The sequence below is a fragment of the Erythrolamprus reginae genome, chromosome 1 (genome assembly GCF_031021105.1).
Source record: "Erythrolamprus reginae isolate rEryReg1 chromosome 1, rEryReg1.hap1, whole genome shotgun sequence".
NCBI lineage: Eukaryota > Metazoa > Chordata > Lepidosauria > Squamata > Dipsadidae > Erythrolamprus > Erythrolamprus reginae.
In genome coordinates, this window is record NC_091950.1 from 22,672,418 (window position 1) to 22,698,133 (window position 25,716).

The 25,716-nt window shown below is 42.7% G+C and overlaps 1 protein-coding gene across 1 annotated transcript in view; it reads right to left on the reverse strand.

Moving 5' to 3' along the window:
* Nucleotides 1-25,716, reverse strand: part of ATP8B3 (ATPase phospholipid transporting 8B3) — an 87,397-nt gene that overhangs the window by 32,115 nt on the left and 29,566 nt on the right. The window contains exons 7-17 of the mRNA XM_070732626.1: nt 25,015-25,087; nt 23,468-23,538; nt 20,900-20,982; nt 17,475-17,633; nt 15,231-15,319; nt 13,815-14,008; nt 9,450-9,658; nt 8,141-8,169; nt 6,464-6,614; nt 3,243-3,431; nt 271-383 (exon numbers count right to left, since the gene is read on the reverse strand). Of these exons, the coding sequence (XP_070588727.1) occupies nt 271-383; nt 3,243-3,431; nt 6,464-6,614; nt 8,141-8,169; nt 9,450-9,658; nt 13,815-14,008; nt 15,231-15,319; nt 17,475-17,633; nt 20,900-20,982; nt 23,468-23,538; nt 25,015-25,087 (1,360 nt within the window). The remainder of the gene's footprint in view (nt 1-270; nt 384-3,242; nt 3,432-6,463; nt 6,615-8,140; nt 8,170-9,449; nt 9,659-13,814; nt 14,009-15,230; nt 15,320-17,474; nt 17,634-20,899; nt 20,983-23,467; nt 23,539-25,014; nt 25,088-25,716) is intronic.

Consider the following 25,716-nt stretch of genomic DNA (forward strand, 5'->3'; position numbering starts at 1 on the left):
GGCGGACCGCGTGTGGCCCTCGCAATCTCTGTTTTGAGCTGCGACAGCCTCTTGCCACCCTCTGCCAGCGAAAATGGAGCTCAGGAGGACCGTGTGTGGCCCTCCTGAGCTCTGTTTTTACTGGCAGAGGGTCCCTGGATGAAGAGTGATTGACTCAAAAGTAAGCAGAGAAATTGACTGTAATTGTTGACTGTAATTAAAATGGGGCAGAGCTTCAGCTAAACAATCATGGCTCCCCATCCTGGCTTTTCTATACAATGCAAAACTTACATCCAGTGCTTTGATGGTGCAACCTTCATTGATCCGGTCACTGTGGAGTCTTTCTAGGATCACAGAATCTGCTCCCTTGGTATAAAGCTTGATGCAACCTTCAGGGTCCTGCACTGAGAAAAAGAGATCAAGATAATTATTTATTTATTTATTTATTTATTTATTTATTTATTTATTTATTTATTTATCCATTCATTCATTCATTCATTCATTCATTCATTCATTCATTCATTTATTTGCATGCACGGAAGCAAAAAACCCCCTGGAAATTGCAGGTAAGGGCAGGGCACGCGTGGAGGCGTTGGGAGGGTGAAGAACGGGCCTACTGGAAGTTCAGAAAGGCCAGAAACGGGCCTGGGGAAGCTGTTTTCGCCCTCCCAGAGGCTCAAGGAGGCACACTCTGGTGCAGGAGACCGACTAGGCCACACCCACCATGGCCCTGCCCACCCAGCAACCGAGCAGAGAACCCCTTGCTAAGATTTTTGAAGCCTGCCCCTGCCCATCTCCATCAAAAAAGCAACAATTTTCTTCTCCCACCCCACCCCATCATTCCATTCCCCACCAGTCAGTTAGAACTGAAGAAGCTTCCAGGATGAGAAGTGAAATGTTTTCAAAGCAAACAACCAAGAAGGTCCAGCTGCCTTTTGGAAAAAATACCCTTGGGATATCTCCCAGTTTATTTTGTCATAAAACAATTACCATACTTTCCGGAGTATAAGACGCAGGTTCCCCCCCCTCCCCGCCCCTTAAAAGAGAGTGGAAATGTCGGTGCATCTTATACACGGAATGCAGCCATTTTTGCTGTCCCGAAGCCTCACGCCCCTGCTGTTTTTCACCCATTTTTTCACAAAATTAGTGTGGGGAAAAGGTCTGGGGAGCCTTGGGTGCTGCAGGAAGGCAGAAATGCCTCGTTTCTTGTGAAAAAACAGCAAAAACTTCAGAAGAGAAGGATTTAGGGGTAGTGATTTCTGACAGTCTCAAAATGGGTGAGCAGTGTGGTTGGGCGGTAGGAAAAGCAAGTAGGATGCTTGGCTGCATAGCTAGAGGTATAACAAGCAGGAAGAGGGAGATTGTGATCCCCTTATATAGAGCGCTGGTGAGGCCACATTTGGAGTACTGTGTTCAGTTCTGGAGACCTCACCTACAAAAAGATATTGACAAAATTGAACGGGTCCAAAGATGGGTTACAAGAATGGTGGAAGGTCTTAAGCATAAAACGTATCAGGAAAGACTTAATGAACTCAATCTGTATAGTCTGGAGGACAGAAGGAAAAGGGGGGACATGATCAAAACATTTAAATATGTTAAAGGGTTAAATAAGGTTCAGGAGGGAAGTGTTTTTAATAGGAAAGTGAACACAAGAACAAGGGGGCACAATCTGAAGTTAGTTGGGGGAAAGATCAAAAGCAACATGAGAAAATATTATTTGACTGAAAGAGTAGTAGATCCTTGAAACAAACTTCCAGCAGACGTGGTTGGTAAATCCACAGTAACTGAATTTAAACATGCCTGGGATAAACATATATCCATTGTAAGATAAATTACAGGAAATAGTATAAGGGCAGACTAGATGGACCATGAGGTCTTTTTCTGCCGTCAGTCTTCTATGTTTTTATGTTTCTAAAAAACAAACATGGGGCTGTTTTTGCCTTCTAATTACCCCATCTAGCATGACTGGAAGAGGAATTCTAGGAGTTGAAGTCCACTAGTTTTAAAACTGTCAAGTTTGAAGTTTGTAAAAAGTGTACATGGTTGTAAAAAGTATTCTGCCACACTTGTATTTTATTAAATAATATATTACTACACCATTTGGTTCAGAATACTTTTTTCCTTGTTTTCCACCTCTAAAGTCTAGGTGCGTCTTATACTCCAGTGCGTCTTATACGCTGAAAAATATGGTAAATTTAATTTTAATTAATCCCAATTCAGCAGCAGGTAAGGAGTGAACATGGACGCACAGAGACATCAAAATTCCTATCGGTTGATTTCATTTTTCATTTGTCAATTTTAGCTCAGATTTTTAATACAGTTTTTTTCCTCACCAGATTTATTTAGTTGCATTAATTTGTATGCCACCGCTTCCTATTGTTCTAAGCAATAAAACAATCTTCCTTTAAAATAAATTCTCTACTTTAAAATATAGTGATACCTTGTCTTACAAACCCCTCGTCATACAAACTTTTTGACATACAAACCCAGGGTTTAAGATTCTTTTGCCTCTTCTTCCAAACTATTTTCACCTTACAAACCCAAGCCTCCGCCACTGGGATGCCCCGCCTCCAGACTTCTGTTGCCAGCAAAGTGCCCGTTTTTGCACTGCTGGGATTCCCCTGAGGCTCCCCTCCATGGGAAACACCACCTCCAGACTTCCACATTTTTGTGATGCTGCAGGGGAATCCCAGCAGTGCAAAAAAAGGGCGCTTCGCTGGCAACGGAAGTCTGGAGGTGGGGTTTTCCCAGTGAGGGGAGCCTCAGTGAAATTGCAGCATCACAAAAACATGGAAGTCTGGAGGTGGGGTTTCGAGGACTTCCGTGTTTTTGCAATGCTGCAATTTTGCTGAGGCTCCCCTCGCTGGGAAACCCCACCTCCAGACTTCCGTTGCCAGCGAAGCACCCGTTTTTGCGCTGCTGGGATTCCCTTGCTGGGATTCGCCTGCAGCCTCACAAAAACACGGAAGTCCAGAGGTGGGGTTTCCCATGGAGGGGAGCCTCAGGGGAATCCCAGCAGTGCAAAAATGGGCGCTGTGGCTGGCAAAAGGGGTGAGTTTTGGGCTTGCATGCATTAATCACTTTTCCATTGATTCCTATGGGAAACATTGTTTTGTCTTACAAACTTTTCACCTTACAAACCTTGTCCCAGAACCAATTAAGTTTGTAAGACGAGGTATCACTGTATATATATTTCCCAATCCTGCACATTTGCCCAAATACCCATTAGACAAGCTATACTTTGCAGCTCAACAAATACTCACCTAAAACAGACATCCGTTTTCTCACACTGTTAAAATCGAGCAATGCCAGCACCTTGTAAGTCCGTGGTATGCCCAGTTCACTTATCGTGATGGTATCTTGAGTGCGGGAGAGGAAGACATAACCCAGGTTTCTGGCAGCTGTTACCAGGGCTTCCTCATCTGGAGAAGCAGCTTGGTAAACAAGCTCATCTGAAAGCAAAAAGATTGTTCCAAAATTATTTTTAAAAAATTGGAATGTGCTTAAATGGATATGCTAACCAAAAAAATTAGATGGGGAAAAAAGAAACGGATTATTATAGAGTTTGGGATAAATTCTATAATTGATTTAAACAAAGAAACAATCAAATAAGTGAAATAGAACGCAAGGTTTAAAAGATTAACAATCAATATGTTTATCTCTTTTTTCAAAATTGGAAACTAGATTTTCTCGGTTTTTTGAAGTCTTTTTTTCCTATTCCCTTTCAAGTCCTCCTTCTCTAAAATATTTCTTTTCTTTTTTATTTTTTCGTTTCATAAAATGTACTGTATTTACAGTGAACATAGACTAAAATGTTTTCAATTTGATGTAAAAACATATACAACTCTGTATGTGCTTCTGATGAAAATCAGGATGTAAACCAAGCCGGATACGTGTATTTAGGTAAAAAAAAAAATATGTTGTAAGCACGCTGAGTCTCAGGAGAAGGGCGGAATAGAAATCAAAATAAATCAAATAAATAAATTGAAATAAAATAAAATAAATGAATAAACCAAAATAAATAAATAAAGGTTGTATAGTGGGGCAAAGTTCACTTTACAAACATCTCACTTAGCAACAAACATTTGGAGGTTCAATTGTGGTCATAAGTCAAGGACTAGCTGTATTATCCTGGTACATGTATATTTGCATTAATTCATTCATTAATTCCATCCATGCATCCATGCATCCATCCCTCCATCCCTCCCTCCCTCCATCCATCCATCCATCCATCCATCCATCCTACTGCTGCCTAGAGGAATCTTGGGGAATCTTCTGCTTTAGATGGGTATCTAGCACCTAGTTACTACATTTCCCTTTCTATGCGCAGTACAATAATAATAATTAATAATAATAATTTATTAGACTTGTATGCCGCCCCTCTCCGAAGACTTGGGGCGGCTCACAACATAACAGTTATACAGTACATTACAAATCTAATATTTAATTTAAAAAGTCAATTTAAAAAAGTCAATTTTAATTTTAAAAAAGTCAATTTTAATTTAAAAAGTCAATTTAAAAAACATTAATATAAAATAATCCATATCATAAAATCACAACTATGCATTCGTACACACTCAACCCAGTTAATCATGCTATAGAGGTCAGAGAGACAACGAAGGGGAAGGTAATCATCCCCACGCCTGGCGACAGAGGTGAGTCTTCAGCATCTTATGGATGGTGAGGAGGGTGGGGGCTGTTCGGATCTCTGGAGGGAGTTGATTCCAGAGAGCCGGGGCCGCCACAGAGAAGGCTCTTCCCTTGGGCCCAGCATTGTTTAGTCGACGGGACCCGGAGAAGGCCAACTCTGTGGGACCTAATCGGCCACTGGGGTTCGTGCGGCAGAAGGCAATCTTGTAGGTATTCTGGTCCGATGCCATGTAGGGCTTTATAGGTCAGAACATACAGCAAAACATAAGCAAAAAAATATTGGCTTGCAATTATAAGAAATGAAGTGTACAGTACTTGAAATATTTTGACCTTGTAAAACATTCTAAATTTCAGAGCTGGGAGGAAGGTCTGGGTAGGCAACCTTTTCTCAAGGAAACCCCTCTGAGGTTTATGCTAGCATCTTTAGATATCCTGCCTTATATTCTTCCTGCCTTTTAAAAACTCTAGCGTATTTTTTAAATTATTATTTCTGCTGTGGCTATTTTTAGGCTATTAATGGTTCCCAGGAATTGTTGTCTTTATTATCTGCTCCTTTACTGTGTCTTCTAAACCAGTGTTTCCCAACCTTGGCCACTTGAAGATATTTGGACTTCAACTCCCAGAATTCCCCAGCCAGCGAATGCTGGCTGGGGACTTCTGGGAGTTGAAGTCCAGATATCTTCAAGTGGCCAAGGTTGGGAAACACTGTTCTAAACCATTTCACCAATGTTTAGTTGAAAGGCAATAAAAAAACCCTCACAGGATTAGCCTGAAGATAAAAAGTGTGTATATGTTGTGGGGGAAGCCATCTATACTTCTCTGAGAGCCTTTGATAATAGAATAAATCAACAGACGCCATCCTATGATTCTTCAAATGCTGTGATGTATCTATAACTATTATGATCAAAATTGTGCAAGCTTTAGTATTCGTTGCAATACTCTATGTAAGCGAAAGTTGGACTTTGAAGAAGCAGGCTAGGAAGAGGTATTGACGTTTTTTGAACTCCGGTGTTGTGGAAGACTCCTGAGAATTTGGTGGGCAGCCAATAAAATAAACAAATGGATGATTGAAGAAATCAGCCCAGGATTTATGGGTAGTGGTTTCTGACAGTCTCAAAATGGGTGCACAGTGCGGTCAGGCGTTAGGGAAAGCAAGTAGAATGCTTGGCTGCATAGCTAGAAGTATAACAAGCAGGAAGAGGGAGATTGTGATCCTGCTGTATAGAGCGCTGGTGAGACCCCATTTGGAATACTGTGTTCAGTTCTGGAGACCTCACCTACAAAAAGATATGGATAAAATTGAGCGGGTCCAAAGACAGGCTACAAAAATGGCAGAAGGTCTTAAGCATAAAACTGATCAGGAAAGACTTCATTAACTCAATCTGTGTAGTCTGGAGGACAAAAGGAAAAGGGGGGACATGGTCGAAAAATTTAAATATCTTAAAGGGTTAAATAAGGTTCAGGAGGGAAGTGTTTTTAATAAGAAAGTGAACACAAGAACAAGGGGGCACAATCTGAGGTTAGTTGGGGGAAAGATCAGAAGCAACATGAGAAAATATTATTTTACTGAAAGAGTAGTAGATGCTTGGAACAAACCTCCAGCAGACGTGGTTGGTAAATCCACAGTAACTGAATTTAAACCTGCCTGGGATAAACATATATCCACCCTAAGATAAAATATCGGAAATAGTAAAGGGCAGACTAGATGGACCATGAGGTCTTTTTCTGCTATGTTTCTATGTTTCTTCTATCTTTCTATATTCTAGCTTTGCTCGTGATCAACTCCTGCAAAACTGAGATGACCGAAAGTAGAATCAACTACTAGTCTACTCACTTTCTTTCTCCTCCACCATGACAGTGTGACACAGGGCAAGCAAACGCATGTATTCCCTCACCACCGGGTCCTGGTCGCGCCGGATGGTCTCCAAAAGCAACGGATCATGAAATTCCAGCTTCTTGTCTATATATTTATTCCAGCTCAAATCCTTGGAGAAAAGAAAAAAAAAAAAGCTCAAGAGATGGGCTTCAAAATCACCAGGATAATTTTACCCATTTATATTAGTTGGCTCTAAGTTTGTGTACACCCACATCTTGGGAAGGAGGAAAAAAATCATAGAGTGCTGGGGTGGGGCACTTTCTTTGGCTAAGGTCCTCCAGAGGGCCCCAGTACATCATTGGCTCAAATATTTTGCTCAATTTGGAAGTCATTCACTTCTTATGACCTTTCATAGAAGGCCTCCTATTTATAGCAATAGCAGTTAGACTAAGGCAGTGTTTCCCAACCTTGGCCACTTGAAGATATCTGGACTTCAACTCCCAGAATTCCCCAGCCAGCACTCGCTGGCTGGGGAATTCTGGGAGTTGAAGTCCAAATATCTTCAAGTGGCCAAGGTTGGGAAACACTGGACTAAGGGGACCAGGCATCCTGCTTTTGGTGGGACAGACCCAAATTTTAATAATTTGTCTCGTGTGGTTTTTAAAAAGTCCCGATTTTCCTTTCTCCGGACTGCCCAGAGCGAATAAAGTGTTTCCTTTCTCTGGGCGCTGGGAGCTCTTGTTGTGCATTCACCCTAAAGTGTCTTCAAACTGATACACCCAACTGCCTTGTGATGTTTAAAAGAATGGAGTTGTATTTGGGAACATTCTATTTTACTTCCCCAAAGTGTTGGAAATGTAAAAATGAAATAGGTTCCTATTATCATCAATGGTGGACCTGTAATAAAGTCAAGATATATTGGAAAATGATAGAAAAAATGTTAAAAGAGATTACACTACAAGAGATAGGAAACCCCCCAGAATTTTACCTTTTAGGCATAACCAAGCAGAAATATAAAAAAGATATTTTTTATTATTTGTACATATTTTAACAGCGGCCAGGATAGTTTTTGCACAAAATTGGAAGGGGGAAAATGTCCCCCAAAAAGAAGATGTAGTAAAAAAAAATTGGACTGTGCAGAGATGGATATGATGACAAGAAGGCTGAACGACCAAGAAGAATCTGAATTTTATACTATTTGGAATAAAGTTTATAAGTGGAGAGATAAAAATAAAAATAAAATGTTATGAGAAATGTATGAATATATTAAAATTACTTTAGAATTTTTCTCTTTTATTAACTTAGTTTTATGTTTATTAGAATGTGTAAACAAAATTCTTCTTTTCATCTAGATTAACATGTTGACTTAATGATTTAAGAATATATTCTTTTTTCTGTATTAAAAGTTAGCTTCTAAAAAGAGAGGGGTAATTGTAACCCCTACTATGTGTTTAAATGTTTGTATGTCTGTATGTTTTTTTCTGAAAAAAATTAATAAAGTTTTATTAAAATAAATAAATAAATAAAAGAATGGAGTTGAATGAGTTTCTGATTGAGAAAATTATTTTGCTTCTATAAACGCAGTGGTAAAATTCTGCCACCAGCTGGCGGAAAGTTCATTTGATTGCCATTGCGCAATATCCCTTTGTAGGGCCACAGGAACAGGCAGACCTCCAGCGGGAACATGTGACATACCATTGATTTGCATTCAGTCTTGCTTGAACCTATGAAATATGTGAAAATGGGAGAAAGAGAATATTAAGGAAACAAGGCTTGGAAGTTAAGAACGTAGGCATCCTAAAAAAATCTAGCATGCCCCCAGTTCAAGAAACCCTGATTTCTAAGGAAGATTGCAAGTTGTACTCTGGCAGTTGAAATCTGATATTTCTACTAAATTCTTTTGTAAACAAAATATTCTTCATAGTAGAAAATCTGGAAAGAGGTTTTTTGCCTGGGAACAAGGCAAACCTGTTAGTTTTTCATCTCCTTTTTGTGCCGGGCAATAATGGTTCTTTTAAGCCTTTGCTTTATTTTGGTTTTCACATTGTTTCACTTGATGAATATTTTTTTTATTTTGCAAATTGAACTGAATTTAAATATTCTGATTTATTTATCCATCTATTGTATGTTTGTTTGTTTATTTGTTTGTTTACTCAATCAATCAATCAATTAATAGATAGCTGTATTCATAGGCAAAAATTCCATGCAGCTAGATATATACAAAGATCGGGTTAGCCCTCAGCTGCTATAAGAATTGCCCAACAAACCCCTTCATTGCATCAGCCAAACATCAACCAAATGTAGCTCAGACAAACTGCTAGGATTTGTACATGGCCTCATGGGAGTCTGACAACAGCCAATGGAATACATGTTCTTGCACAGGAACAGGAAGTTCAAGTGCAAAGCCCAAGAGAAGTTACAAATACCATCCGCCACACACTCTCCATTCCATGTGGTCAGCTGCACCAGAACTAGAACAGACATAGGGGAAGGTTTGGTAGGGAAGGTTTGCTTATTTGCTGATGACTCTAAAGTGTGCAATAGGATTGATATTCCTGGAGGCGTCTGTAATATGGCAAATGATTTAGCTTTACTAGATAAATGGTCAAAGCAATGGAAACTGCAGTTTAATGTTTCCAAATGTAAAATAATGCACTTGGGCAAAAGGAATCCTCAATCTGAGTATTGTATTGGCAGTTCTGTGTAAGCAAAAACTTCACATGCATGTTGAAGGTGAGCTAGGGCAACAACTTGTGTACCAGTAGATATGGCTCTGCGTGCCACCTGTGGCACGCGTGCCATAGGTTCGCCATCACTGGCGTAGGGTCTCCTGCTTGGGCGGGTGGGAGATGTTGGACTAGATGACCAAGAAGGTCCCTTCCAACTCTTGTTATTTTGTATTCTGTTATCCTAACTAATTCAAGTGTTTGCAAATTTCAGCACTTTGAAATGGCCAGTACATTTGCCTGCGTTCTGAATCCATTCATTTCCAGGTCAACCTTACCGTAGATGATTCCGTTGATACAGCATTTCTTGAAAGTCATGACGTTCTGAGTCAGCGTGCCTGTTTTGTCTGAGAAAATATATTCAATCTGCCCCAACTGGTCGTTCAGACTTGTGCTCCGAGCTTTGGCAGGGGTGTCCTTCTCCGCATAATACATCTCCATGTCCCAGTTGATGAAACAGCTGTTGACCAGGTAGATAAATTCAAATCTAGGGGAGAAGGATGACAATAACCAGGGAGGCAGGTGAGATGCCACATTGTTTTTTTGCCTGGTCAAGAAAATCTAGCCAGAATATTTGGGTGAAAAGAGTCCTGTTTCAATCCTTCAAATCTCCAGGAAGGACATGGGAAGATTCTGCTTTCAAACTGTGATGCTACTCATCATTTATTTATTTATTTTATTTTATTACACAGGTCTACAAAAAATATTTTTTTAAAGGGGACAAGAGGAAACAGAATACAGTGGTACCTCTACTTAAGATCGCCTCTTGTTAAGAACTTTTCTAGATAAGAATTGGGTGTTCAAGATTTTTTTGCCTCTACTTAAGAACCATTTTGTACTTAAGAACCCGAGCCCGGAAAAATTTCCCAGGAAAATTGAGAGCGGCACTAAGGCCTGGCCAATTTCCACCATTCCCCCTTTAATCCTGGCCATCTCGGGCTTTCCTGGGCTGCCAGAGGAGCCTTTCGATGGCGCTTAAGGAGGCTTTGGCAGTCCAGAGAGAACAGAGCATTTTCCTTTCTCTGGGTGCTGCCTCAGAGTCCCTCTTTTTCTTTTTAAGCCTTAAAGTTTTGGATTTTTTTTATTCCCCCCACCTCACTTTCTTCCTTCAGCAGTGACTGTCATCCTCCTCTTCTTCCTCTTCCTACCCAAATTCCAAGCTTTTATTTCTTTCCTAATGGGTTTGCACACATTATTTGCTTTTACATTGATTCCTATGGGAAAGATTGCTTCTACTTAAGAACATTTCTACTTAAGAACCTGGTCACGGAACAAATTAAGTTCTTTAGAGCAGTGTTTTTCAACCAGTGTGCCGTGGCACACTAGTGTGCCGCGAGACATGGTCAGGTGTGCCGCGAAGCTCAGAGAGAGAAAGAAAACAAGAGAAAGAAAAAAAGAGAAGGAGAGAAAGAAAGAGCAAGAGAGAAAGAGAACAAGAGAGAAAGCAAGCAAGAGAGAGAAAGAGAACAAGAGAGAAAGAAAGCAAGAGAGAGAAAGAGCAAGAGAGAAAGCAAGCAAGAGAGAGAAAGAGAACAAGAGAGAAAGAAAGCAAGAGAGAGAAAGAGCAAGAGAGAAAGCAAGCAAGAGAGAGAAAGAGAACAAGAGAGAAAGAAAGCAAGAGAGAGAGAGCAAGAAAGAAAGAAAGAAAGAGAGAAAGAGAACAAGAGAGAAAGAAAGAGAGAGAGCAAGAAAGAAAGAGAGAGAGAGAGAGGGAGGGAAGGTGGGAGAGAGAAAGACAGAGGGAGGTAGGGAGGGAGAGAGAAAGAGCAAAAAAGAGGAAAGAAGGAAGAGAGAAAAAAGAGGAAGGGAGAGAGAGAGGGAGAGAGAAATAGAGTGAAAGGGAGGAAGAGAGAGATTTTTTTGGTCCAAACTTTTTTTAGCCCCCTCCCCAATGTGCCCCATGGTTTTGTAAATGTAAAAAATGTGCCGCGGCTCAAAAAAGGTTGAAAATCATTGCTTTAGAGGTACCACTGTATTATAAAGTCTGGGAAAAGATCTATGATTGGTTGAATAGAAGATTAAGGAATAATTGAACAATTAAATATATTACAAATAAATAAATAGTAATTAGTTAATAGCTATAAATCTGTAAATAGTATGAAGTATAAGCAAATGTTTCTTTGCACGATAAGATTTGTAAAGGTTTTTCTCCGGAAACCTCTGACAAGAGCGGAGCAGTAGGAACTCCTATATTTGTTGTATGATTGTTGGTGTTTTGTTTTGTTTTAATAAAATTAAATAAAAAAGCAGATTTTTTTTAAAGGAATGAATGGATTAATGACTGAATGACTGAATGAATAAATAAATGTCACACCAACACTCCACAGTCTGCATTGGTTGCCGATCAGTTTCCAGTCACAATTCAAAATGTTGGTTATGACCTATAAAGCCCTTCATGGCACCGGGCCAGATTATCTCAGGGACCACCTTCTGCCGCACGAATCCCAGCGACCAGTTAGGTCCCACAGAGTTGGCCTTCTCTGGGTCCCGTCAACTAAACAATGTCGGTTGGCGGGGCCCAGGGGAAGAGCCTTCTCTGTGGCAGCCCCGGCCCTCTGGAACCAACTCCCCCCAGAGATTAGAATAGCCCCCACCCTCCTTGCCTTTCGTAAGCTCCTGAAAACCCACCTCTGCCGTCAGGCATGGGGGAACTAAGATAATCTTTCCCCCTAGGCTTCTACAATTTATGCATGCTATGTTTGTATGTATGATTGGTTTTATAACAAGGGTTTTTAGTTGTTTTAGTATTGGATTTTTACATTCTGTTTTTGTCACTGTTGTTAGCCGTCCCGAGTCCACGGAGAGGGGCGGCATACAAATCCAATCAATCAATCAATCAATCAATCAATCAATCAATCAATCAATCAATAAATAAATAAATAAATAAATAATCTTCCAAGCGCGCACATGAGTGGCTGTTATTTCAGTTTTTGGCACTCCCACGTGTGTTAACACCAGCTGTGTGGCACGCTGGAACCCGGAAGAGCAACAGGCGATAACTCTGCATGTCCAGGAGAGATGGCTGTACGTGCTACTTCCTGCACACATGCCATAGATCCGCCATCACGGCTGTAGGGTTTGTCCATATACGGCTTATCATCCCTCTCCAAGTTCACATTTTATACTTATTCATCTGTTTCCAATTCTGGGAGTCGAACAGGCAGGATTTCCTACTTACTGCCACTACCGGTGCTATGCGTGCGTTGATCTGGGTGACCGGCGCATGCGCGGAAGGAAAAAAATTGCCAAAATCTTACACGCCCACATCCCCTCGTGAGATTTTGCTTCCTGCGCATGCACAGAAGCAAAATTTTGCCGGGACGCACCCGCCTGCTGGTCACCCGAAACTGCGCATGCATCGCTGTTTTTACTACCAGGGCGCAGAGTGACCCGTACCAGTAAGGAATCCAATTCTGGAGTTTGTCAGAGCTGCACTTTCGGAAGCTAGCCAGCCCAACCAGCCAGCCACAGACCAATAGATATGGAGTTGAAGTTTTCAATGAAACTTAGCAGCAGCAGGAATTATTGCAAAAATATGGCATTGTTATTGTTATTGTTGTTGTTGTTGTTGTTGTTATTGTTATTGTTATTGTTATTGTTGTTGTTGTTATTGTTATTGTTATTGTTATTGTTATTGTTATGTCAGTACAACACAGCAAACGAGATCACTATGCTGGATTTCGTATTTCATCACCAGTCGGCCGCTTCCCAAGCACCTAGGACTGTTTGATGTAGCGGCGAATTATGTTTGCCGATCCCAGTAAAGCGGCCTTTTGCAATTGACAGATGGAGATTTTGTCAATTCCGATGGCTTTCAAATGTCCGCTGAGATCCTTTGGCACTGCACCCAGCGTGCCAAGTACCACTGGGACCACGTTCACGGGCTTATGCCAGAGTCGTTGCAGCTCGATTTTTAGATCTTCATATTTCACTAATTTCTCTAGCTGCTTCCCCTCAATTCTGCTGTCTCCTGGGATTGCAATGTCGATGATCCATACTTTCTTTTTCTCCATGATCACAATGTCTGGTGTGTTATGCTTCAGAATTCGGTCAGTCTGAAGTCGGAAGTGCCACAGTAGTTTTGCTTGCTCATTTTCGACCACTTTTTCGGGCTTTTGATCCCACCAGTTCTTTGCCACTGGTAGATGGTAGTTGTTGTATTATTATTATTATTATTATTATTATTATTATTATTATTATTACTATTACTATTATTAATTAGATTTCTTTGCCGCTCTTCTCTGAAGACTAGGGACGGCTCACAGAATGCAAAAAACCCCAGCACGACAACAAATCTAATTAATTAAAATTACTACTAAAAATCCCATATATATTAAAATCAGTACAACTATATCACTAAAACTATCTCAATTATAGTAGCTCACAGGAACCAACAGAATAATACAGCAATACAGCAACAGGAACATCAGAGAGCATCAGAGCAGAGAGCAATACGAAAGCTCTTACATATTTATATATTTATCACCCAATCAGGTTGCTGCATGCTTAATTAACTCAGAATGACTCAGCATTCTCTTTGTAGTTCTTCCTTCTGCATTGAGATTTTACCTCAGGATACTGCTAAAAGGGCCGTGGTTCTCCACCCCGGCTCTATGATCAGAAAAGAAAGAGTCGACACCTACGTGATGAGCATGGACATAGGGATGACCAAGCTGAGGAGGATGAGGAATCCCCAGAACGCAAAGAAGGCGTAGCTGGCTGCACTGGTGTGGCGGTAGAAATTAAAAAGGTAGCTGTGTTCCTGGAAGAACTTGGTGGCCCATATTCCTGAGCCAACGGCAAGGCCGAAGGAGATCAGGAGGAGAGAGACTGTGATCTGTCGGAAACATGGAACGATAAGAACGGCATTGGATTAGTGTGAAGGAAAAACCTCAGGACCGACCTTCAGCAGCTCCAAATATAGTTAGTCCTCAACTTATGACCACAATTGAGCCCAACATTTATATTGTTTAAGTGAGAAATTTGTGAAGGGAGGTTTGCATCATTTATGCGACTTTCCTTGCCATGTTTCTTATGTGAATCACTGCAGTTGTTAAAGTAGTAACACAGTTGTTAAGGCAGTGGTTCTCAACCTGGGGGTCAGGACCCCTTTGGGGGTCGAATGACCATTTCACAGGTGTCGCCTAAGATAATGGGAAAAGACAAATGGCGTTAGGAACTAAAACTTCTATTCTGGCGCCTTGGAACATATTTTTACAATCAGGTGTTTACAGTGGGTGTGTCCCTCTGATCTTCCTACCAATCAGCTTAAAGCTCTGTTGGGAGAATTGGTGCTAGACTTATGGTTGGGGGTCACCACAAAATGAGGAACTGTATTAGGTGGTCTCGGCATTAGAAAAGTTGAGAACCACTGTAAGGGAATCTGCTTTCCCTGCTGATTTTGCTTCTCAGAAGGTCACATGACCCAGGGACAGTGCAAACATCACCAAATATTGCCAAGCATCCGAATGTAAATCATGTGACCATGGGGATGTGGCAATGGCCAATAAGCAGAGGTCTTCAAACTTGGCAACTTTAAGACTTGTGGACTTCAGCTCCCAGAATTCTCCAGCCAGCTATTCTGGCTGGAGAATTCTGGGAGTTGAAGTCCACAAGTCTTTAAGTTGCCAAGTTTGGGGACCTCTGGTCAATAAGTGTGAAAAATGATCATGCCAGTATATAACTTGGAATATTCTTTCACTGATATATTTTATTCCTATATTTTCTCTTCTATTCTTTCTCTGATATATTTTACTACGAGTATATCCTCTATAACCTTCATTGTGTATTGGAATAAACAAACAAACAAACAAACAAATAAATAAATAAATAAATAAATAAATCTTGCAATTTTTGACCCTTTTTCATTTCATTTTAAGGTATTTCAATTAGTGTACATTCAAAATGACATTAAAGTTATTCTATTCTAGTTCTAGTCCCAGTCCCAGTTCTACTTCCTCTTCCTGTTCTCATCCTACTCAAGGTAGAACCGCCTCCCTTTCTTATCCCTCTTGTTCCTCGTTGGCCATTAGAAATCTTGAATAGCAGGGAGCTTTTACCAAGAGCACGAGACGATCCATCAGATGGCAGAGCTTTGTTTTTTTTAACTTGATCTTTCCACAGTTTTTCATGATTTTGGTATCGAAACCTGGAAACGAGACATTTGAGATGGTTGGATTTAAAACAAAAGATAAACACAGCTGCCACAGTGGGAGAAACCAGTGACCAAATGCCCGTAGGTGTGAACTGGATTGGCTACTATTCTCAATGCCACCTGAGTTTAAGGTGATGGTTGAAGGCAGATGGACATATGCGCAAACAGGCTGCCGCCAATTTCCATAATGACATAATGTTTGGGAGCTGGCACATTATTTGATTTTGATTGATGGGTTGTTAGGTTCCTTTATTTATCTGGCTTTTTAAAAAATTTAAAAACTCTTAAACAGTTTCAAAGCATATCTCCAGGACCGCCTTCTGCCGCACAAATCCCAGCGACCGGTTAGGTCCCACAGAGTTGGCCTTCTCCGGGTCCCGTCGACGAAGCAATGTCGTCTGGCGGGACCCAGGGGAAGAGCCTTCTCTGTGGTGGCTCCGACCCTCTGGAACCAGCTCCCTCCAGAGATTAGGATTGCCCCCATCCTCCTTGCCTTTTGGAAACTCCTTAAGACCCACCTCTGCCGTCAGGCATGGGGGAATTGAAACATCTCCCCCTTGCCCATGTAGTTTCTGTGTATGATTCGACTGTGTGCTTGTTTTTTATATATTGGGGTTTCTTTTGCATTTTTTAACTCAAAACTGTAATTTAGATTGCTAAATATTAGATTTGTTACTATGTATTGTTTATCATTGTTGTGAGCCGCCCCGAGTCTGCGGAGAGGGGCGGCATATAAATCCAATAAATCTAATCTAATCTAATCTCATCACCGGTATGGGTGCAGCTGTTTCAAAGTGAAGCAAGAGAGAACCTAGTTGAGATTATCCACAGCCCAGGTGGCATGAATTAATATGGTTAGTTGCTGACCAAATATGCAACAGAAATTTATTTTGTTTATTTGTTTGTTATTGTTTTGTCAAATACATATTGGTTGTATACAAAGATATAATACAGTGGTACCTCTACTTCAGAACTTAATTCGTTCCATGACCAGGTTCTTAAGTAGAAAGGTTTGTAAGCAGAAGCAATTTTTCCCATAGGAATCAATGTAAAAGCAAATAATGCATGCAAACCCATTAGGAAAGAAATAAAAGCTCGGAATTTGGGTGGGAGGAGGAGGAGGAAGAAGAGGAGGAGGACAGTTGCTGCCCAGAGCGAAGGGAGCATTTCTTTTCTCTGGGCGCTGGCAGAAGTTTATTCCCTCTCCAAGCGCCCAGAGAAAGGAAAATGCTTCGTTCGCTCTGGACTGCCAAAGCCTCCTTAAGCGCCTCCGAAAGGCTCCTCTGGCAGCCCAGAAAAGCCCGAGATGGCTGGGATTAAAGGGGGAATGGCAGGAAACTGGCTGGACCTTCGTGCCACTCTCAAATTTCCTGGGAAATTCTTCCGGGCTCGGGTTCTTAAGTAGAAAATGGTTCTTAAGAAGAGGCAAAAAAAATCTTGAACACCCGGTTCTTATCTAGAAAAGTTCTTAAGTAGAGGCTTTCTTAAGTAGAGGTCTCACTGTATGGTACCTGTATACATGATACAAGTAAAAGATAAATATTAGGACAGGGGACGGAAGGCACGCTGATGCACTTATGCACGCCCCTTACTGACCTCTTAGGAATTTGGAGAGGTCAAAAGTGGATAATCTAAGGGAAAAGCTTTGGGGGCTAGGTGATGATACTACAGAATCTGGTAGTGAGTTCCATGCATCAATTACTCGGTTACTAAAGTCATCTTTCTTGCGGGTGGGTGGGTGGATGGATGGATGGATAGGTGGATGGATGGATGGATGGATGGATGGACTGACGGATGGACTGACGGATGGAGAGATAGGATAGATAGGTAGGTAGTATGTAGGTAGGTAGAGATAGATAGATAGATAGATAGATAGATAGACAGACAGACAGACAGACAGACAGACAGACAGACAGACAGACAGACAGACAGACAGACAGACAGATAGAGATGGATGGACTGACGGACAGACAGTTGTTCGTTTGTTTTTTGCTGGAGAGAGATGGCAATGACACATTGCCCCAAGGGCACTAAATTGCAAAAGTTCCACTGTTAGAGCAGCATATGCAGCAGGGTTGGGCTAGATGACTTCAGGAGGTCCCTCCCAACCCCGATTCCACAAAAAGCCAGCCTGATCTTGCTCACTTACCTGCATAAATAACAAGGCCATAACAGACCTCTGTGTTACGTACTCTGCAGCCACGCAACAGGATTTTCTCACAATCAAGAGGGTATTTCTCTCCGTGCCATTCCAAGGTACCGATAAAATTGTGTAACCGGCTGTTCGGCTCTTCACAAACCACCTCACCTGGATGGTTGGAAAGAGGAGATGAGAATTTGGCTCGTCTGCTTCTCCTCTGTAAAAGAACCCTCTTTTTCCTGCAACCCCATCACCTATTTTAGCATTTGTGTTAATATGGTACCTTTATTCCAACCAGGATGGATATGTGTATTTTTTAAAAATAAATCAAGCACATTTTCCTCCATGAAATGTATCTCTAAAGTCAATTACAAAATCAAAACGTAAATAGCAAAGGGAAGAGAATTCAATTACAGCATTCTTTAAATCTCGTAGAACCCCAGTAGAACCAGGCTCATCATAAACGAAAGCACACATCCCAGGGAACCAGGGGTGAAATCCAGCAGGGCCCGACAGGTTCTGGAGAACCAGTAGCAGAAATGTTGAGCAGTTTGGAGAACTGGCAAACACCACCTCTGGCTGGTCCCAAAGTGGGGAGGGAAGGGAGATTTTGCAAATCGTTCCCCTGGAGCGGGGAGGGAAGGGAGATTTTGCGGGATCCTTCCCCTGGAGCGGGGAGGGAAGGGAGATTTTGCCGGATCGTTCCCCTGGAGCAGGGAGGGAAGGGAGATTTTGCAGTATCCTTCCCCTGGACTGGAGAGAGGGAAGGGAGATTTTGCGGTATCCTTTCCCTGGAGCGGGGAGGGAAGAGAGTTTTTGCAGTATCCTTCCCCTGGAGCGGGGTGGTAAGGGAGATTTTGCAGTATCCTTCCCCTGGAGCGGGGATGGAAGGGAGATTTTGTAGTATCCTTCCCCTGGAGCGGGGAGGGAAGGGAGAATTTGCAGTATCCTTCCCCTGGAGCAGGGAAGGAAGGGAGATTTTGTAGTATCCTTCCCCTGGAGCGGGGAGGGAAGGGAGATTTTGCAGTATCCTTCCCCTGGAGCGGGGAGGGAAGGGAGAATTTGCAGTATCCTTCCCCTGGAGTGGGGAGCAAAGGGAGATTTTGCAGTATCCTTCCCCTGGAGCAGGGAGGGAAGGGAGAATTTGCAGTATCCTTCCCCTGGAGCAGGGAAGGAAGGGAGATTTTGCAGTATCCTTCCCCTGAAATGGGGGGGGAAGGGAGATTTTGCAGTATCCTTCCCCTGGAGCGGGGAGGAAAAGGAGATTTTGCAGTATCCTTCCCCTGGAGCGGGGAGCAAAGGGAGATTTTGCAGTATCCTTCCCCTGGAGCGGGGAGGGAAGGGAGATTTTGCAGTATCCTTCCCCTGGAGTGGGGAGCAAAGGGAGATTTTGCAGTATCCTTCCCCTGGAGCAGGGAGGGAAGGTAGATTTTGCAGTATCCTTCCCCTGGAGCGGGGAGGGAAGGGAGATTTTGCAGTATCCTTCCCCTGGAGTGGGGAGGGAAGGGAGAATTTGCAGTATCCTTCCCCTGGAGTGGGGAGCAAAGGGAGATTTTGCAGTATCCTTCCCCTGGAGCAGGGAGGGAAGGTGAGAATTTGCAGGACCCTTCCCCTGGAGCAGGGAGGGAAGGTAGATTTTGCAGTATCCTTCCCCTGGAGCGGGGAGGGAAGGGAGATTTTGCAGTATCCTTCCCCTGGACTGGAGAGAGGGAAGGGAGATTTTGCGGTATCCTTTCCCTGGAGCGGGGAGGGAAGAGAGTTTTTGCAGTATCCTTCCCCTGGAGCGGGGTGGTAAGGGAGATTTTGCAGTATCCTTCCCCTGGAGCGGGGATGGAAGGGAGATTTTGCAGTATCCTTCCCCTGGACTGGAGAGAGGGAAGGGAGATTTTGCGGTATCCTTTCCCTGGAGCGGGGAGGGAAGAGAGTTTTTGCAGTATCCTTCCCCTGGAGCGGGGTGGTAAGGGAGATTTTGCAGTATCCTTCCCCTGGAGCGGGGATGGAAGGGAGATTTTGTAGTATCCTTCCCCTGGAGCGGGGAGGGAAGGGAGAATTTGCAGTATCCTTCCCCTGGAGTGGGGAGCAAAGGGAGATTTTGCAGTATCCTTCCCCTGGAGCAGGGAGGGAAGGGAGAATTTGCAGTATCCTTCCCCTGGAGCAGGGAAGGAAGGGAGAATTTGCAGTATCCTTCCCCTGGAGTGGGGAGCAAAGGGAGATTTTGCAGTATCCTTCCCCTGGAGCAGGGAGGGAAGGGAGAATTTGCAGTATCCTTCCCCTGGAGCAGGGAAGGAAGGGAGATTTTGCAGTATCCTTCCCCTGGAACGGGGAGGGAAGGGAGATTTTGCAGTATCCTTCCCCTGGAGCGGGGAGGAAAAGGAGATTTTGCAGTATCCTTCCCCTGGAGCGGGGAGCAAAGGGAGATTTTGCAGTATCCTTCCCCTGGAGCAGGGAGGGAAGGGAGATTTTGCAGTATCCTTCCCCTGGAGCGGGGAGGGAAGGGAGATTTTGCAGGATCCTTCCCCTGGAGTGGGGAGCAAAGGGAGATTTTGCAGTAACCTTCCCCTGGAGCAGGGAGGGAAGGGAGATTTTGCAGTATCCTTCCCCTGGAGCGGGGAGGGAAGGGAGATTTTGCAGTATCCTTCCCCTGGAGCGGGGAGGGAAGGGATAATTTGCAGTATCCTTCCCCTGGAGTGGGGAGCAAAGGGAGATTTTGCAGTATCCTTCCCCTGGAGCAGGGAGGGAAGGGAGAATTTGCAGTATCCTTCCCCTGGAGCAGGGTGGAAAGGGAGATTTTGCAGTATCCTTCCCCTGGAGCGGGGAGGAAAAGGAGATTTTGCAGTATCCTTCCCCTGGAGTGGGGAGCAAAGGGAGATTTTGCAGTATCCTTCCCCTGGAGCAGGGAGGGAAGGGAGATTTTGCAGTATCCTTCCCCTGGAGCAGAGAGGGAAGGGAGATTTTGCATTATCCTTCTCCTGGAGCGGGGAGGGAAGGGAGATTTTGCAGGATCCTTCCCCTGGACTGGGGAGGGAAGGGAGATTTTGCAGTATCCTTCCCCTGGAGTGGGGAGCAAAGGGAGATTTTGCAGTATCCTTCCCCTGGAGCAGGGAGGGAAGGGAGATTTTGCAGTATCCTTCCCCTGGAGTGGGGAGGGAAGGGAGATTTTGCAGTACCCTTCCCCTGGACTGGGGAGGGAAGGGAGATTTTGCAGTACCCTTCCCCTGGAGTGGGGAGGGAAGGGAGATTTTGCAGTATCTTTCCCCTGGAGTGGGGAAGGAAGGGAGATTTTGCAGTATCCTTCCCCTGCCACACCCACCAAGCCACACCCACCACACCCACCAAGCCATGCTCACAGAACCAGTAGTAAAAAAAGTTGGATTTCACCAGCACAGGGAACCGTTTCTGAAAATGAAAAGGAAGGATTAGGGGAAAACGCTGACCATCAAAAGCAGCCATGTTATCCGCGGAAGTCAGCTGCTCATGTGTCACCAGAAGAGCCTGTCTGTATTTCAGGTTGGTCTCTCTGAAAAAAAGCAAAGTGGAATCAGCTTAAAAACTGGAAAATGAGTGATGCTTTTTTTTGTATCATAGCACTGCATTGTATTGTTTCCATTTAAATACAATGGAGAACATTTCTACCTGTATTCCTGTGCACAAATAAACCAATGCCATTTCATCCAAATGTACTTATTCCAATTAATGGATTTTTTAATTTATTTATTGTTAGAGTTGAAAGGGACCATGAAGGCCATCGAGTTCAACCCCCTGCCCAAGCAGGAACCCTATAGCACACCAGTCAAGTAGCAGTTCAATCTTCTCTTTAAAATGTCCAGAGTGTTGGAGTTCACAATGTCCGCTGGTAGGTTGTTCCATTGGTTGATCGCTCTGACCGTCGGGAAGTTCCTCCTTATCTCCATGTTGAATCTCTCCTTGGTCAGCTTCCAGCCGTTGTTCCTCGTCCGGCCCTCCGGTGCCCTGGAGAATAAAGTGATCCCCTCCTCTCTGTGACATCCGGTGCCCTGGAGAATAAAGTGATCCCCTCCTCTCTGTGACATCCCCTCGTATACTTGTAGACTGCTATCATGTCTGCTCTGGCCCTCCTTTTCTCTAGGCTATCCATGCCCAGTTCCCTCAGTCTCTCTTCGCAAGTCATGGTTTCCAATCCCTTAATCATCTTGGTTGCTCTTTTTTGCACCTTCTCCAGAGTTTCTATGTCTCTTTTCAAGTGTGGTGACCAGAACTGAATACAGTACTCCAGGTGTGGTCGGTCCGGGGCGTAGTAGAGTGGTATTAAGACTTCCCTGGTCTTGGAGTGTATTCCCCTGTTGATGCAGCTTAGGATTGTGTTGGCTTTTTTAGCTGCTGCTGCACATTGTTGGCTCATGTTTAATTGATTGAAAGTGTCTCTCTTCTGGCATCTAACCAGAGCACGAGTCCCTACCAAAATTATTTCCTATATTGTCTTCAATTTTATTCCCTATGCCAGGGATGAAACAAGTTGAAATCATCCTTAACTAAATAATTGGTTTAACTGGTATAAAAATACTTTTTTTTTTTTTTGCCCTTATTCCAACCACTATGCAAGAGCACCTTTGATGTGGGAAAAATCTACCTCGGTGTTTTTCAACCCTAGGGAACTTTAAGAGGTATGGACTTCAATTCCCAGAATCCCCCAGTCAGTCTTTGAGAAGGTCTGTGTTCTATGTATAATGACAGGGCAATCAAACTCTAACTTTGTTACTTGTCTCTTACGATTTATATTGTTTATTTAGTATCCTAATATGATTAACTATCGCTAAATGTTGTGTCTTATGATATATGATGAATATATTTTTACGATAACTATGATTTATCACTTATTGCTTGTATGTATACTAAGAGCTTATGCACTGGAGACCTGATAGCAGTGTTCTAATACTCGGGGGGCTACTATAGAGGGGAGGGGGTCAGGCTGTTTTCCAAAGGACCAAAAGGCCAGACAAGGAATAATGGATGGAAGCTGACCAAGGAGAGATTCAACCTGGAAATAAGGAGGAACTTTCTGACAGTGAGAGTAATCAACCAGGGCAGGGATAGACAAAGTTGGCTCTTCTATGACTTGTGGACTTCAACTCCCAGAATTCCTGAGCCAATCATGCTAGCTCAGGAATTCTAGGAGTTGAATTCCACATGTCATAGAAGAGCCAACTTTGCCTACATCTGAACCAGTGGAACAGCTTGCCTGCGGAGGTTGTGAGAGCTCCAACATTTGAGACTTTCAAAGGGAGATTGGACTGCCATTTGTCTGAAACAGTGTAAGGACTATTGCTTGAGTGGGGTTTGGATTAGATTTTAATAGGAAAGTGAACACAAGAACAAGGGGACACAATCTGAAGTTAGTTGGGGGAAAGATCAAAAGCAACATGAGAAAATATTATTTTACTGAAAGAGTAGTAGATCCTTGGAACAAACTTCCAGCAGACATGGTAGATAATCCACAGTAACTTAATTTAAACATGCCTGGGATAAACATATATCCATCCTAAGATAAAATACAGAAAATAGTATAAGGGCAGACTAGATGGACCATGAGGTCTTTTTCTGCCGTCAGACTTCTATGTTTCTATGTTTCTATGACCTACAAGGTCCCTTCCAACTCTAATAATAATCTAACCAAATTCCTTGTGTGTCCATTCACACTTGACCAATAAAGAACTGCTGATTAGTGTACTGCTCTACACATTTCTATTCATTTAAAAATAACAAGCAAAAACAAAAAATCTGAAGTTAGTTGGGGGAAAGATCAAAAGCAATGTGAGAAAATATTATTTTACTGAAAGAGTAGTAGATCCTTGGAACAAACTTCCAGCAGACGTGGTTGGTAAATCCACAGTAACTGAATTTAAACATGCCTGGGATAAACATATATCCATTGTAAGATAAAATACAGGAAATAGTATAAAGGCAGACTAGATGGACCATGAGGTCTTTTTCTGCCATCAGTCTTCTATGTTTCTATGTAACATTACCCATCTATGTCCATGGTCTCCACATAGCAGAGGCTGTTTGGTTCGGAAGTGGAGAGTAAGAGGAGGTCAGCCTGGGAAAAAAAGCAGAAAGCTTTGTCGATAGACCCAAACACAGCCAGCAATTTCCAATCCACCTTCTGAAAATGTTGGCTTTTGTCACATTTACATTATCTGTCAAAGCTTAGTAAATATAAAATAAAGGTAAATGTTCCTTTCGCATTCATACATGCTAGTCGTTCCTGACTCTAGGGGGCAGTGCTCATCTCCATTTCAAAGCCAAAGAGCCAGCGCTGTCCGAAGACATGTCGTGGTCATGTGGCCAGCATGACTGAACGCCAAAGACGCACAGAACGCTGTTACCTTCCCACCAAATGTGGCCCCTATTTGCATTTTTCACGTGCTTTTGAACTGCTTGGATTTCAGGTCTAGTTATGCACAAAATAGCATCGCTGTGCAAATGAAGAGAGGTTATGTTAAAACCTGTCTTTTTTCCACGAGCAATTTCACACCAGCCTCTATAAGACAAAAGACATTCCTTTCCAACCGCTGAATCCAATCTAAAGATCGAGATTTGTACATACAATTTTTTTTCAAAACTCTGCTCTTCTGTTTTGAACCGAAATAAACCTGCCAGTTAGAAGTGGTAGGAGATTCTTTTAGAATCTCAATATTTTTAACCACTTGTGAAATAATTTCGCCAAGAACATTTTGTTTGTTTGGTCCGTAGTAAAGGAAATTTGGTGCCCGCCTCTAATCTTGATCTTCCATTTCAACCTTCCATTTCAAGAGCCGGAGTGGCGCAGCAGGTAGAGTGCTGTACTGCAGGCCACTGAAGCTGACTGTAGATCTGTAGGTCAGTGGTTCAAATGTCATCACCGGCTCCAGGTTGACTCAGCCTCCCATCCTTCCGAGGTGGGTAAAATGAGGACCCGGATTGTGGGGGCAATATGGTGGCTCTGTTAAAAAGTGCTATTGCTAACATGTTGTAAGCCACCCTGAGTCTAAGGAGAAGGGCAGCATAAAAATTGAATGAATAAATAAATAATAAATAAATGAAGCCAAATAAATTAAGGCATCACTTAAACACGTTACACCCCAATCACATTGATAAACCACCGAATATTGCTGAATATTGCAAACAATTATCCCGACGGCATAAAAATCAAATCAAATCAAATCAAATCAAATCAAATCAAATCAAATCAAATCAACAAACAAACCTTGACAACTTGCTGGAAAAGCAAAACGGTCCTGATAGCAGCTCAACCATGATTTTGTCTCTTGAGCATAGTTCCCTCTAAGCTGAGCAGTGAGCAATGGCTCACTTAAAAATCATCATCAACTCAGAGTTTTTCAAACCTGCCCAGAAGCCGAGAGGGAAAGAGTGAGAGGGAAAGAGTGCCGCCCAGTCCCAAAGGGACTGCCGCTCAGACACTATACTTTTCCGCCCACCCCCCAAAAAATTAGAGGGAACACTGCTCTTGAGAACTTAAAAATTTTTATTCAGGGGGCAGCCTTGATTAAGACAGGAAAAGACAAATTCTTACCGGTACAAAGCTATCTTTGTGGAGGCAAACGATATCACCCACTTGTATATCACACCATTTCCTTTTGCAGAAACTGGGAACATGAGAAAGATGATAGATAAGTAAAGTTTGGCTTCATTTTTAAATGTTTAGCTTTTTAAGATAATTTTTAAATTAATTATTTCTATTAATTGGATTAGAAATGTTTTATATATTGTATTTTTTATTGAAATTATTATTATTATTATTATTATTATTATTATTATTATTTATTGGATTTGTATGCCGCCCCTCTCCGCAGACTCGAGGCGGCTAACAACAATGATAAAAAACAACATGTAACAATCCTATTTAATAAAACAACTAAAACCCCTTATTATAAAAACCAAACATACACACAAACATACCATACATAACTTGTAATGGCCTAGGGGGAAGGAATATCCTAACTCCCCCATGCCTGGCGACAAAGGTGGGTCTTGAGTAATTTGCGAAAGACAAGGAGGGTGGGGGCCATTATAATCTCTGGGGGGAGTTGATTCCAGAGGGCCGGGGCCGCCACAGAGAAGGCTCTTCCCCTGGGGCCCGCCAAACAACATTGTTTGGTCGACGGGACCCGGAGAAGGCCAACTCTGTGGGACCTTATCGGCCGCTGGGATTCGTGCGGTAGAAGGCGGATCCGGATGTATTCTGGCCCAATGCCATGTAGGGCTTTAAAGGTCA